This window comes from Botryllus schlosseri, chromosome 13 (genome assembly GCF_051294905.1).
Source record: "Botryllus schlosseri isolate E-star chromosome 13, Bs_hap1, whole genome shotgun sequence".
Taxonomy (NCBI): Eukaryota; Metazoa; Chordata; class Ascidiacea; order Stolidobranchia; family Styelidae; genus Botryllus; species Botryllus schlosseri.
In genome coordinates, this window is record NC_137248.1 from 11,587,192 (window position 1) to 11,602,148 (window position 14,957).

The 14,957-nt window shown below is 40.8% G+C and overlaps 1 protein-coding gene across 9 annotated transcripts in view; it reads right to left on the reverse strand.

Moving 5' to 3' along the window:
- Window positions 1-4,738, reverse strand: part of LOC145454064 (tyrosine-protein phosphatase non-receptor type 12-like) — a 38,335-nt gene extending 33,597 nt beyond the window's left edge. For 3 of the 9 annotated variants that reach the window (XM_080332053.1, XM_080332052.1, XM_080332050.1), the window contains exons 1-3: window positions 2,432-4,733; window positions 1,924-2,038; window positions 1,244-1,320 (exon numbers count right to left, since the gene is read on the reverse strand). In XM_080332053.1, coding sequence (XP_080188179.1) covers window positions 1,244-1,320; window positions 1,924-2,038; window positions 2,432-2,542 — 303 coding nt within the window. In that variant the 5' untranslated portion in view covers window positions 2,543-4,733. Of the gene's footprint in view, window positions 1-1,243; window positions 1,321-1,923; window positions 2,039-2,431 lie in introns of all 9 variants that reach the window. The other 6 variants (XR_013920024.1, XM_080332054.1, XM_080332051.1 and 3 more) reach the window with 6 other exon arrangements.
- Between the last annotated feature and the right edge of the window lie 10,219 nt (window positions 4,739-14,957).

Here is a 14,957-nt window from a genome sequence, read left to right on the forward strand (position 1 = left end):
AAATATAAGCCAGCAGGGGCAATGAGTAAAAATTTAACCCGACTCCCGGGAGAGTACTTCTATATGATTCAATTGTGTTTCAAGAACGATTGATAGTAAGAGATAATGAACTTGGGTGTGAGCGCAAAATTGTTCTATAATGTAGACGGCTCTTAAACTTGCATAATTTCATGCTCGGAAATTTCACGGAATGTACTGATTATCCAGCGAAGAACTTCTGATTGAAATACATCCTGAAATCAAATTAGCATGTATCCTTGTGCAGTATTTCGAGATGAATGCTGTATGCTATTACGTCGAAATTCGATAGGCTTTTGCAAACAGGACCGTTATCAAGCCCAGGCAAGCTTGAGAGTCGGAAAAGTTGACGTCTTGGTGAATCTCGCTCATCTATCATAGGCTTCGTACTGAATCCAGACAGCTCCATTTTCACCTTGATCAGATTTCATCATTAACAAAAAAGGATAAATTTGACTCACAAAACCTGATGAATAACCTGTGTTCGTCAATTATAACTTTATAAGCGATATCTTTTCTTGCAACCAGAACTTTTCTGGGATAGGGTCGTATCAGATTGAAATTTCATGACCGTTTGAAACAGAGTAAAATTGCGGAAGGCGGTTTTCCTAAAGCCATTGCACCTAACTGTGCAATTGTGCATCAATATAAGTGTTCAAATACATCTTAGTTCTCACCACACAATATACCACACTTTATGGTGATTCTGCCGACAGTTGAATCAGTCCATTGATGGGCAGGATATATATTGTTGAGCAACGATCGAATTTTCCGGTACTGCTCTTGATCAGACCGACGCCTGGATCGACCATAAATTGCCTTGACATAACCGATTTTGCAGTTTTTACTGCATATTTTGCTGTTTTCTTCATCAATCGTTTCAACACTACGCAGCATTTTACCTCTAAACCTCCACCGCCCCCAATCCCCCATTTCGGGGTCAGCGCCCCTTTCACGCTCGCCAACGCCCCCACTTTGGGAACCACTGCACTAGATATTAAAATTCTGTACACTTTACCAACAGAGGAGACTGGGAATAATTCTTCCGAAAAGGAAATGACATATAGCAGGGATACTCAACACTGTGTCTATGACATTCTCAATTAAAGAATAATTATTATGATTTCTATGCCACAATATCCAGTACATAAAACTGAGAGGGGGCAGGAGCATATTCGGGTCTTTGGCTATACCACTGACAGAGACATATAATTGTAGATCATACCTGAATGAAGCTGGCATTGATATAGTCCGAGTTTGGATCATTATTCGTCATTGTCAGCTTCACTCTTGTGGCATCGACTAAAATTAAAAGTCATGAATGTCTAAATTCGGAAAGATATCCGGTAATGATGCTATTGAAAAGATGTCTAGTTGAAATATTAGTTGCTAATTATACAGAATTAATATTACTGTACATAACGATACAGCATGCAAACAAATCTTAACATTATTTTATCATTGGTATATCACGTGTGTAAACAATTATTTTGGTCTAAACATTTCGATATATGTCGTGATAAGTGGTGACAAGTATAAAATCGAAACGGGATAAGGAATCTTTGAACTTTACAGAACCTACATGCAAAGCACACGTCTTCCAGAGATATCTCAAGCTTACGTGACATATGTGTGTCCTATGCTTGAGTATTCGCACTTCGCAGTAGGCCATACATAACAGGCGATATAACAAGCAGGGATAGCGAGACTACAGAGCATGATTATATCTCATATTATAAGGAAGCTCATGCATTAGGCTTTACATTATTAATGCAAACTACAGGCAATATGAATAGCAACAGTCCAAGGTATCCTGCGATACTTCACTGTTAGATAAGTGACAAGATCGACTGGACCTGTGACTTAAACATTTGTTACAGTATTCATGATATGAGCCAAACTTACATGGAGCAATATCCTTGTATCGATTTTTCTTCCGATTTTCTGCAATCATTCCGGCACATGACTGGTATTCTATATCGTCGCTTTGCTTCAAGTCTTGGCTAAGGTTTTTCAAGTCCTTTAAAACACAAAATTCATTTAGAATACGGCGATATATATAGCAGTATGGCATTTAGTGGTAAAATAACATTGAATTTTATGCTATTATGTGAAAAATGTGTATAAAGTATAATATTACTTTTTATTCAACGGTTGGCAAAATAATAAATCTTTATCTCTCTCATACCAGAATATCAATGTTCAATGATACAAGAGTTGAGCCAACGGCAATTAAATTGAGCAATTACTAGTTATTTAAAGTAATGACACAGTGTTTGTCTCCTAAAACATTACAAGCAGAATAACCTATTATAGGTCTGCCAATTCACTGCAAAAATAATTAGCAGACGCCTTACTAGCATTCCCGATTGTAACTGATCGGATAAAAAACAGCAATACAAGAGAAACTTACCCTAAAGTCAATTTCATACTGAGTGGCCGGTATACGACTGCTGGATACAATTTGGTAATAATCAGCAACACGTTGGATGAATGAATTTAAACAGCTATTGTCCTGTGTCATTTTCTTCTGCGTCTACCTTTCAGCAAACTGATGGAATAATTCCAATAATCGACCCCCGAAAGCATATATATTTAGATTCAATTTCACAAAGATCTGAAAGAAGTACATTTTTAGTGGTAAAAGATGATATCTCTCTTGAACGGCTTGTAAAGTAATGCCTATAAAATACCAGAACAAGATATTAAAATTTCAATAGACAAGAAAACTTTTCTGTCAGCAGGTCAACACACATCACATTTAATGCACAAGTGTGTACTGTACTGTACAGTGTACAGTCCTTTCGAGATGTCATGTTGGTCAATTTTGTTGGAATGGATTATTAGCATCTGAAAATAAGTGCAACTAAGAATGGCAGTGCTTAACACAATACCAGAAAACACCAGCTAACAAATTTGAACTAAACAAATGAAAGCCAAGCAGCTGCAAAATCTATACCATAAACCAGTTGCTACATAGAAACCGACCGTGATTAAATAACTATACTATGATATCATACATGCTGCTAGCATGTAAGCTTAGTTTTGTCATCATTAAAATAGCTCTAAGTCTACAGTACACCAAATCATACAAACATTAAAAAGCTATGTTAACATATCGGCAATATAATTTCTTTTGATAATTTTCACAATATTTAGTGTACCAGAACTTATGTGCAGAATTTCACATTGACAAACGCATTCCACATCCAGCGGCATTTGACATAGAATGCTTAAGATCACAGGCGAAAGAAGAAGAATCAGGCATTTAGAAATTCCGTGTGTTGTTACAGCTCCTATTTCAAAGAAAAAGCGGTGGACCGAATATTTTGCTAAGATTATCTCACCGTCCTGCTTCAACCAACACTGCAAAGACATCACTACACAGACTCAAGATAACAATGACCATGCTATGTCAACTACTACAAATTATTAATTTAGAAAACAAAGGCCAGGCAATACCCTGGTAGGCCTACCAAACAAACACAATTTGTAACTATCAAGTACTAAATAGTAGTATTCAACAGAGATGTTCATAGTAGTATTAACTAGAACAGACTTCTCAAGAAAAACCTAAACTAATAGCAACATTCAAAAAACAAAACTACTAACATCGTAAAATCCTTCCGTGTTCAATACCATCGAGTTGCAGGAGTCATCTTTAAACTCCACATCTTACAAAACTCAAAAACGACAGCACATGCCGGATAAATGTTAGCCTGTTGAGTTTTTCAAATGGCCCCGAGCAACACAACTATGAAATGCTACTAAGTACTAATCCTTACAAATTCTGAGATATCAATGAAATCATAGTGCTTCGAGTGAAGACTGTCAACTACCAAACAAGGGGGAACATTGTGTAACAGATGGAAGTCAGCTCGTAATGCCACTAGGTACTTGAATGTTGAATCACTGCTACCATTGACTTATTGGGATTCAGCAACTGCATATCTTCGGTGTCATATGCCAGAAGGAAGCAGTATTAGTCGATTGAATCAAGATTAACACATTTGGTCAACGGATTATTCCCAATAATAATCTTTAATACATTCAATATATTTAAGTTCCCATGCATATCCAACATATGCTACAGATGGTAAATGATTTTGACAACTAAATCCCATATCACCACCATTGAGATCAAATTTATATGTACTACCTGGGCTTAACTTGATTTCAACCGACTGCATTACTCGATGATTAACGCAGCTCCAGGTATCAATCTGGCTTGTGTTGAAAAGTGACATCGTACAGTGATTTAACCAGATACGGTAAAGGGAAAAACTAAAGAAGTCACCAAAAGCATGGTGCAGCAGTTTATACAGTAGGTCACTGGCTTAGAAATGTCTTAGTCACCTATTCTGCGGGTCGATATATAATTGCAATAGGGAATTCACCAATGCCTCAATCAGGTCCCATAAATTTCAGTAACCTAAATATCTATATAACCTGCCATGAGAATTAGTAATCAATGGCAGCTTTCGGAAAAAATACAAGCATTTAATAACGAAGATCTAGTTAAATCTGCTCCAACAAGAAAGGTATCGACTTGGTGGCATGTAACAACAATGTCTCATGTCATAGCCACCATGAGAAATGGTAATACAGGACATGAATCACATAGCTGCTACACAGCAATCTGAATAACGCAAAAGATGAAATTGCTGATTAACATAAAATAACTGCTGACATAATTGATCATAAAATCCCTATCCTCGACTAATAGCCTACAAGTATAGCTAGACTAGGAAAAACAAGTACAACATCTATCAATTTCCTAAATTGAATAGTTTTAAATTACATACAATTATATGGGATCATGGATAAATATGAAAAAATTGTGCATAATCATGGGACATTTTGGGTGATATGACTCTCAGATCCTATGTCTTTCATGCATGCATATCAATATATACCAGCATGATAATTACATCAGAGATACGAGAAAACACAGCAATTTTGCATCCACTGAGTCAACTTGCAAATCATCGAATAGACTACATCATTTTAGTCATCACACATCGTTTACACTCCTACCAGATGTTGTTGGTTGTCCCGTTACGCTTGATTAGTCAGAGAACAAGCAGTCTATTATGATGGAACAGCAGGAAACATCTTTGCATGATATGCTTGTTGAAATTGGACGTGATATTGTACAGATTCTAAATAAACTGGATTATGACAGATATTCACATCTAAATTTTGAAATTTTGATCAATCACTATTGCCAAAGAAAATTAATTTGCACATTTACACTCGTTTTTTTTGCCTATACTATACTTGATCATAAAAACACATTGCATAAACAAAATTGCTATATCATACATTAAGAATAGGCCACTATCTCACGACGCAAGCTATTTTATTCATAAACAAATTGTTATTGGTGACTTGAATTCATTAATTCCATTTAGTCTGACGATGAGGTTAACAATCATGCAGTTCAGTAATGAAATATATGCCACTAGTTGCAATGTCATAAACTGATATCTTTGATATAAGCTCCCTTTATAGCAAATGATTGCCTCCTCTCGCACTTGGGATCATACTCAATCCAACACCACTTTTTTATCAGCAGGTCGTCAGTTAAATTCCTGGATCGGTCAGACTAAAAACCAAATAGTAATACAGGTATCCACTACTTGCCCGCTGGGCACTCCGCACTTAGCGATAGGAAGGAAAGGAATAATATTGGTACTGATTTAATAACCTTCGAGTCTCCAAGCATCAAACAACCTCAATGATGCAGATGAAAATGAACTGTCTTCCTCCTGTTCACAATATGCCAAAATCTTTCAAACAATGGAAAAATTGTACTCCAATCACCAATCAAGAACTTAGTTAATCCTAACCTAAGTGAAAACTATTTTACCCCTAACCTTGACAGTTACTGTCACAAAAGCTAGCCCTAATACAAGTTAAGCCAACTTTACTTCTAAACCGAATCTTACCCAAAACCATAACTGCAACACAAGCTAGCAGTAACCTAACCCCCAACCAAGCAAGGTTCCCCGGTTATTTACCTCCGTTGCATTCTCAGGCATCATGTCTGTCAAGAGAGGGGCGGAGACTGTTTGATTCACCGGTATCACTCTGGTAACGTGTCTGGACTGTGTTTACATCTGTTGGATACTCGGTGTCATATCTGGAGTATGTACATTGTACAACTTTGTTTGGCACCCAGATATATCAGTCATAATATTGAAGCTAGTTGTGGTCAAAGTAGTTATTGTTGGCACACAAGCAGAAGTAGAAAATGACAGTTCCGAGAAGTAATCAAGTTTGCAGAAGATGATTTGGAAAAGTGTTGACAAATTGTTAGGTCAACCGCCATTGTCAGTTGTCGAAATAACACGATGCAAATTTGTGACGAACGCATAATCACTAACAGAGATGTGGCGAGACAGCGTTGTGGTATCATCCACAGCTGCAACACCAATTAGTTGCGGATTCGAGTCAGACCGAGGTCGACTGCTGACGTCCTAATTAAGTATTGTAGGTATCAAAATGAAGAAAGTCGGCCTGGTGTAAATTACCATAGTAGTTGAAAACACCATGAATACCACAAGCAACAATTAACGGTGATGGAAATCAAATAGGTGCAATCGGAAACATAAGAAGTATGTAGTTTGCTTCAAAACTGCTGATGTAGAAGTGGAAGTAATCTGAGAACGTAATCAATAAATAGGTCTACATAGTGGAGATGAACAAAATCCCCTCGAGTACTTATAAAAGTAGGTTGCTCTGATGAAAGCCACAAAATTATTTCAACTCCCATGAATGATTGGGTTGTAAATTAATATATAGAGTTGAACAGGTCTCATAGTCCACGTACGATGGCTAAGTTTCAAAGAGGCGTAAAAACACTTCAGCCAGACTTCGAATATCATACAGGGAAGTCAAACAGACAGAAACACACCTCAGGCATTAGGGTGTCCATTCCAACCAAATATACTGATGCTTTTGGTTAAGTCATATTAATATTAGATGTATATATAAGATTAGTTGATGTCAAACCAGACATGCGTAACTGATGAAAATGATTTGACAAGTTACAGATGGGATCGATGTCCTGTACTCACACAATTCTTCATTTATTTTTCAATAAATTACTTCAACTTGTAGAATCATCGCTGCTTTAAATAAATCAGGAGTATTCGATATATAGGCTACCGTATATGAAATATGGAGAAGCCGACGTAATCCTGCTTGAGAATAGTATAATTCCCAATTCACTGCTACAAAGTTTTGACACCTTCTTTAGTATATTCATATTCTATCGCAATTTTGTCATGTTTTGAACGAAACTCGATATTTTCGCAACTAAACTTACTATACGGCTGGGCCGTTCAGACTGCTCTCTTATCCACCTCCCACATATATACATCATAGATCTCCCTATTACAAGCTAAATAGCTATCAAACTTGGCATTCCGCATTCGTATCTCTATATAGTACCGGTTTCCGCACCAAAAAAGTCAATCTTGCAACTAGGCAATGCAACTGCAACTATTTTGGTTTGGTTCCTAATGAGGGCCCTCCGATGGACGACAGCAGAATTTAATGTTGACATACTTCAGTGCTTGCGTCTACTGAAATTAGATATGCGCTAGTGGTCCGCACATTTCGCAAACACGAGCAGAGCGAGGATTTGAAAATTTTAATCGAATTTTGATCTAGGTAGTTAGACATGATATTTCTACAGATTCATTTCATGCCGTTTGAAATCAAGCCGTTAGCGAACAGTTGGATATTCAATGTGCATGTGCAGTGCATGTGCTATGTTAGTCAGTGCATGCCTTGCCTTGTTCATTATGCTCTTTTATCATAGTCTGACGGCCATGGCGGTCTTTGACAGAAAGACTGTTCCAAGTCGTTTCGACTTTCGATTCCTTCATATCTTTACATTCTATCGCAATTTTATGGTGTTTTGAACTGATGAAAATAATAATAAGGGATGATGAAATGATGATCATATTTCGATTCGATTTTTAGGGATCAGACAAATTTCAATTTGCTCGTTCATCATCATTGGTTTATTAGCGATTTTTATCAGTTCAATACACCACAAATGCGATATAATGCGATACAATCAAAAGATAGGAAGGTGTCGAAGCGACTTGGACTAGTCTATGCCCTATGGAATAAGACACCCAACTTGGCCTAGGCGATGTAAAGAGGAGGCATGCACAGCACACTGAATGAAAAGTGAAGGAAGATAGTATAGAAAAAAGCAAGCGACAAAAATGGGGTGGCGTGTCATGGAAGGCGAGATCGATAGTTCAGACTTAAATGAAGACATGGACAATGGACATGCTCGTCGACTGTCGGATGGCCGGCAGGATACTATTCCACACTGTAATATAGTTCAATGTATTTCAAACGTTTGAGTAAAATACGCACAACCAGTCCTCGAGCCCGTTCTGTCGATCGCGTGACCGGGGCGTCGGGAGCACACATCTAATAAGTACGTTAATCACAATCACACTTCCCCTTGATCTAGAGATCACAAGGGAAACCAACACATAACGCAACGATGTAACTTCAAACGTGGAAATCAAGTGAAAAATTCTAACACAGTGTATATATGAAACGGCAAACTTCCCCTTGGTCTGAAAATCGCACGGGAAGCTAAGTCAACGTGATAAGCGTGAAAACGAAAACACAAATACGTAGGCTACTGTACACATTCGATACATCAAACTGCAAGTTAAATTTTGATATATATGGCTTTGATTTATTGACGGGGAAGGGGAATCATTTATTGGTCTTCCTACCCCCGTGATCAATTGATCACTTAACCAAATTCAAAGCTTTCGAGTGTAACCCCACAGTGTATCCTATACAAGACTGTCTGGGCTAATTGTGAATAAATAGCAGGAGTCGTTTGATATTAGAAGCACACAGAGTGAAGCCAAAAACTAAAACATACTGGGCCTAGGGTTACCATACGTCGTCTTTTAAGAGGATTTGTCCTCTTTTTTGACTTTTTTGAAAGTGTCCTCGGAGGACGCCCTTTTGTCCTCTTTTTTGAGATTTTGTCCTCTTTTTTGAAAAGTTAGGTCAGATTTAGAGCAAATTGCGAGTGATATGCCGGAAATAAGCACAGAAGTGACGCTCCGGCGGGTATTTCGGAGTGAAAAACGGTGACTTTAGCTCTGGGCGGAAAGATGACCTTTTTTTTTTGTTTAGTCAACCGATCACAAAGTGGGAAAAATTTACCGGTTTTTGAGAATTCTTCTCCGGATTTGCAAGTCTCAAATTTCTGAAAAAGTGTCCTCTTTTTAGATTTCCAAAATATGGTAAGCCTAATACTGGCGTACAATAAAACAAACAACTGCGGTGTAGGTGTGACTCAAACGATGGACGAAAGCGATTGTGACTGGAATTTGTCGCATACAGAATTCATATTTGAAGGCTAAAACTTGTAAGGTATATAGAATCACCACAAGGCATAAGCATCTACGCACGAACAAATCAAATGTAAAAGATCACTTATTCTTAGTACAGATAATATAATCAAAATCTAGCCTACATAAAAATCAGCCAGCCATTGTGGCGGCGCTCCATCCCGATTTGGTCGCGAATGTTCAGAGTTATTTCTCTCTATCTCTTGAACGACATTGTCGTCCCCAGGTTGATCAAGTTTATTAGAGTTATTCCTGTGGGTGAAATTATCTTCCGTACCGACTGGACCATTTGCTTCAACCGAGTTGCCGCTGTTTCCCGCCACATCGGTGGCATCATCTCCTCTGCTACAATTCAGGTCGATTTCGCGCGTCGTAACACTTCCTGGTGGGTTAGGTAGATCCTCGACGGCGTGTCTAACGTCAGAAAGATGTCGAACCATCCCGTCAACCTCGACCACCACATCGGCGACGACACCTCTATTCCATGTAGTACATCGAGCATTTGGTGGCTTCACGAACACTATATCCAGTACATCGCCGACTCGGTATGGGTTAAACTATTTTGTCGGTCGCATCTCTTCCTGCTTGCGCGGATCATTGAATACGGCAAACCAGATTCGTAGCGGAACACCTTAGCCGCAGGTACAATATCTTCTGAATTCGGAGTGTGATTGTACCAATACACCATTCGTTCAACACTACCTCCAGATCTCGCGGCCATTCTTTTGATAGTTCTGTGATTCCGCTCAATAATACCATTTCCAGAATGCCGGTAGGCGCAACTGAACACATGTTCCACCCCCCAACTGCTCAAAAACTGTCGCATTTTCTGGCTAGTAAAGCAAGGTCCGTTGTCACTCAGTATTTCGCTCGGTGCAGCTCTTTCCGAGAAGACTTGTTCAAGGATCTGGATGATTTTATCGGCCGTTTCATTCCGCACCGCCCGCCATATCGCAAATCGACTAGGCCCGCAGTCAATCAAACTCAGGTATGGTCGGGTGTTGACGTAAGTAATGTCAAGTGCCAGACGCTCTCAGACAACGGGAACGGAAAGCTGCCCGTGTTCCCATCTCACGGGACTCGGATCAATTCTGCGACAGATGTTGCACTCATTGATTACTCGTTGAACAACATCACGAGTAACAGCTTCGCCGATGCTTCTTTTGGCCAAGAAAAGCGTCCGATTCAGACCTAGGTGATGCACGTTATGAAGAGTCCGTACCCGTTCAATCACGTTCTCATTAGGCCGGTTTACTGCAAGACACACCTTCTTTAGCCAGCGTTGCGGGACCCTCGTTAGTGCATCTGCGAGATTCTCCGACGATCGTACCCAACGGATTGTGACCTCCATGCAGTATTCCTGAAACAGCTGCGCGATAATTCCCAATCTTCTTTTAATAATCATTTCACTTAGCCCACTGACTCTAGGTCGGCGCGAATCTTCCAATATTGACTTGACTCAATGGAACACACTGACCGAGTCGGTCACTATACTTCCACATCGGTGAAACCCCATCTCAGCACCAAACTTAATCCCTTTACAACAGCGGCCAGCTCCGCGTCATTTCTATGCGTTCCGTCGTCCTCTTTCCTCATCCATGCTGCATCTTCGACAACCTTCCATTTACGGTCAAACAGCATGCCACCGCCATATTGCTCGCATCGCACCAAATTTGCGCTCTTCCATCACGATATACTCTCCAGTCCCCTCTTACTGGATTGTTGTCTCGTACCTTCGTCAAGATTTCTTCAGCCAAATGCATAACTGGATTCGGGATTACCGCATCCCACGCTATCTCGTTAGTAAGTCGTTTTACATGACTGCATGCAGTTCTTAACCACCCGGCCACGGGATAATGCCCTGTGAGCTTGCCGAACACAGAAAATAGTCCTCTCTTCGTCGTGTGGCCGTTCAAACTCGGCAGATCACCGTCTCTCCTCCACTCCAGTACTCCATTCTGGGTCTCATTCACCCGCAATCCAAGTACACGTGCATCACGTAACGGAACTGGATCCTTCGTCGCTAACCCATAACTTGCCAAATGCATGCGCACTTTCTCAACCGCCACAATATTCTCATCAACCCAGATGTCGTCGATATAGTGGTCGGTTCCCCTTGCTATGTCGTCTTCCAGTGACAATACGGTAGAAATGATCTTGGTCATCACCTTTGGGCCGATGTTCAAACCGAACCCTATTCGTGTCATAACGTAAACTTTTCTTTGATGCCGCACTACTTGGAATTTTTGCAGCCGCTCTGACACATGAATCTGTAGGTATATACCTTCCGAAGATCCAAGATATATGCGCGATTACTTCGTTTGCGCCAATTTCTCAATTTATCTTGGCATACAGCCGCATCTAGTCCGGGGTGACTCATGACATGGGAATTCAGCTCGCGGTAGTCCATAGCCATAGCCATAGCCTAGGCCAAGGTGGGTGTCAGATTCCATGGACTACTCCTTGTCGCTTCGACATCTTCCTGTCTTTTCATTGTATCGCATTTTTGTGGTGTATTGAACTGATAAAATTGCTAATAAACCAATGATGATGATGATAACCGGTCGTACCTTCTGCTGCTTGTTTGGTTGCTTGACCGCCAGCAGTGGGATTATTCCCTCGTGGGACCCGTGACGACCAGGATCGTACTCCACCAACCATCCGTCTCTGATCCATTGACTCAGTTCATCATCAAACGATGTACGACACTCTGCTGGTATCTGATATCCGGCACGTTGATTCGTCAACTCCGGCTCGCCATTTTCCCACATCTCCACTCCATAGTCCACTTCGCTCCATCAAATTTTGCAATGAAATCTTTATCGTCAATTTGTAGCTGTTTATTCGTCCCGACCACCGCACTTGCTACACACACCTTCGCACCAAACCACACGTCCAGATTTGGATCAACGAATACCCCGCCCAGTTGCTGGATAATATCAATACCGAGAATCAAGCCAGCAGCACATACCAGCAGCTCGGAGGCCACCAGGCATCGCACCCTGACGTTGGTCTCGCTTACAACCATCGTTACCATGGTCTGTCCGTAACAACTAGTGCTTTCTCCATTTAGCATCTCGACAATCCTTCTAGGCCCTAGAAGGATTCTGGCCCTAGAATCTAGGGCCAGAAGCGTTATATCCCATACGACGACACACGTCTACAAGAACAACAGATTGCTGACACCCAGTATCCACCAAAGCCTTGAGAGGTTTTCCTTCAATTACAACTACAACAAACGGTAGCACCTTTTTCGCTACTTGTGAATACGGGAGAACGCGTCCGGTGCTGACGGTTCTCCTTGGTAGTTTTCCTGCTGCGGTCCGTTACGTTCATCAGCTCTGCATTGTCGGGCTACATGGCCAAGCTTCCCGCAGGAAAAACATCTTGGTTGTCTCCTGACAGTTTCGTTACCGTCATTTCTCGGCTCTTTCATGGGACCTTCTCTAGCAAAGTGACCAAGCTTCCCGCAGAAATAACAGTTGTACTTCCGCTGACGCGAGCCGACCGCGCACGATACACTGAAGTTGTTGCGGACCGACATTATTACCCGTGCCCGTGCAACAAGATCACTCAAATTCATTTTGTCCAATCCTGCTACAGACTTCAACTGGCCTGAAACTTCTGATGGGAGTCCATTCACAAATGCGCACCGAATTAACGCCTCGGATTCATCCACCCGCAACCCAATCAATAGCGCCAGTCGTTTTAGGTCGGAGAGGTACACATCGACAGGCTCGTCATCCATCAGTATTCTTCGCTGGAACTGGCCATACGCGTCGTAAGAATTTAACTCAAATGCATTTAAAATAGCTTGTTTTGACTTGCTGTAATCCTTCCTGTCCGCTTCTGGTAACTGCTTGAATACTGCAAATGCAACACCATCCAACAACAATGGAAAAATTGTTGGCAATTTGTCCGTCAGTTCTTGAAGCTCAGCAACCACTTCTAGTTTCTCGACCCACTTTGCAAAATCCCCAGACGTTGGATAATCTACGTAATTCCTCACAATATCAGTTAACTTCATATTCGCCATTGGGCCGCGATAGCTTGTAATATAGTTCAATGTATTTCAAACGTTTCAGTAAAAACCGCACAACCAGTCCTCTCGCCCTCGAGCCCGTTCTGTCGATCGCGTGACCGGAGCGTCGGGAGCACACATCTAATAATTACGTTGATCACAATCACTCACACGTTCCACATACTGGCATATATTTGATAGAGCGATGATCTTTTCGGTCGATCATATGATATTTGAACGACGTGGACGCGCGTGTGTTGTACTTGTGCGCTTTTGATTCCGAGGTAAAGAAGTCATTGAAATATTCGGGTCAATGACCGCAGTGGAACTGATACATAGACTTGGCGATTTCTAGTTCTCGCATATCTTCTATGTTTAGGACACCAAATCTCTTCAGCAGCGACTTGTTGGATGGACTTGGACAACCTGGCCCCTTTGAGCCCTAGCTGTGATACGGAGTACGTTATGTTGTAGTTTTTGCAGTGGCTCGAGTGCAGTTTTACTGGCAGCCTCCAAACAGAGGATGTCATATTGTAACTTCGATTGGATTAAGGATTTAAGAGTATCAGAAGAACCCAGGCTGGCATGAAGTGTCTAAATAAGGCTGTAGAACAGGCCGCACTTCGGTGATAGCGATAGGCCTAATTTAGTGTCTAGGCGGGACTGAATATGACTCTTCTAGGACATGTCCGAGTCCATTACCTGATATTTGATCACGGCGTCAGAGAACACACGCGGGAGTATGATAACAGCGACTCCTCTGTAGGTAGAATGTTAAGTGTTCAGCGGTGAGATAACGCGAGATGATAATATGGAATGTGAATCTTTACGAAGATTCCCCACGCTGGTGCTAGACAGTCAGTTTCTTACCCAGATTTGAAATCGGTCCTTGACAAACGGCATGGCAAACCTTTTCATTTTCAGGTTTCAAACTCATGTAGCATAAAATTTGACTATTCGATCCTCAATCGACTCTCCAATAATAAATGCATATATAGCGTGATCACTATGGATTGGCCAATGAAGGTGAGGCATTTTTTGACCATAACCTATTCTTATTTCACCCTAATTGACTTGATCAAAGATATTTAATCATCAAATATACAGAGCATGGAAGCTAATAGTTTACTTATAATATTTCCCATTGCTGTCCACTGTTGACTTCCGTTTGTCGCATTTCGCGGCACGAGCGTTTCGATATATCTCACGTTAAAAGATTTTATATCGCTTATCATCAGAGTCTGCAGAAAACATTGGTTTTGAAAACTTTGAATAGTTCATCTGTCAAGCACAGCCAGACCCAGGACCGTAACTGTCCCGCCCCAAACCCCTCAACTGGATATGGGGCGAGCTCGAAGGGGGACCAAAATTATTTCGTGAATTAACATATATTATAGAATTTTTTTTTTTTGAAAATTTATGCAACTTTTTCTTGGAAACTTGGAAACGATCGGCAGCGAGAAAAACTTGGCCGAAAAGGACTGCCCTTATATGCTGACCGAAAACTT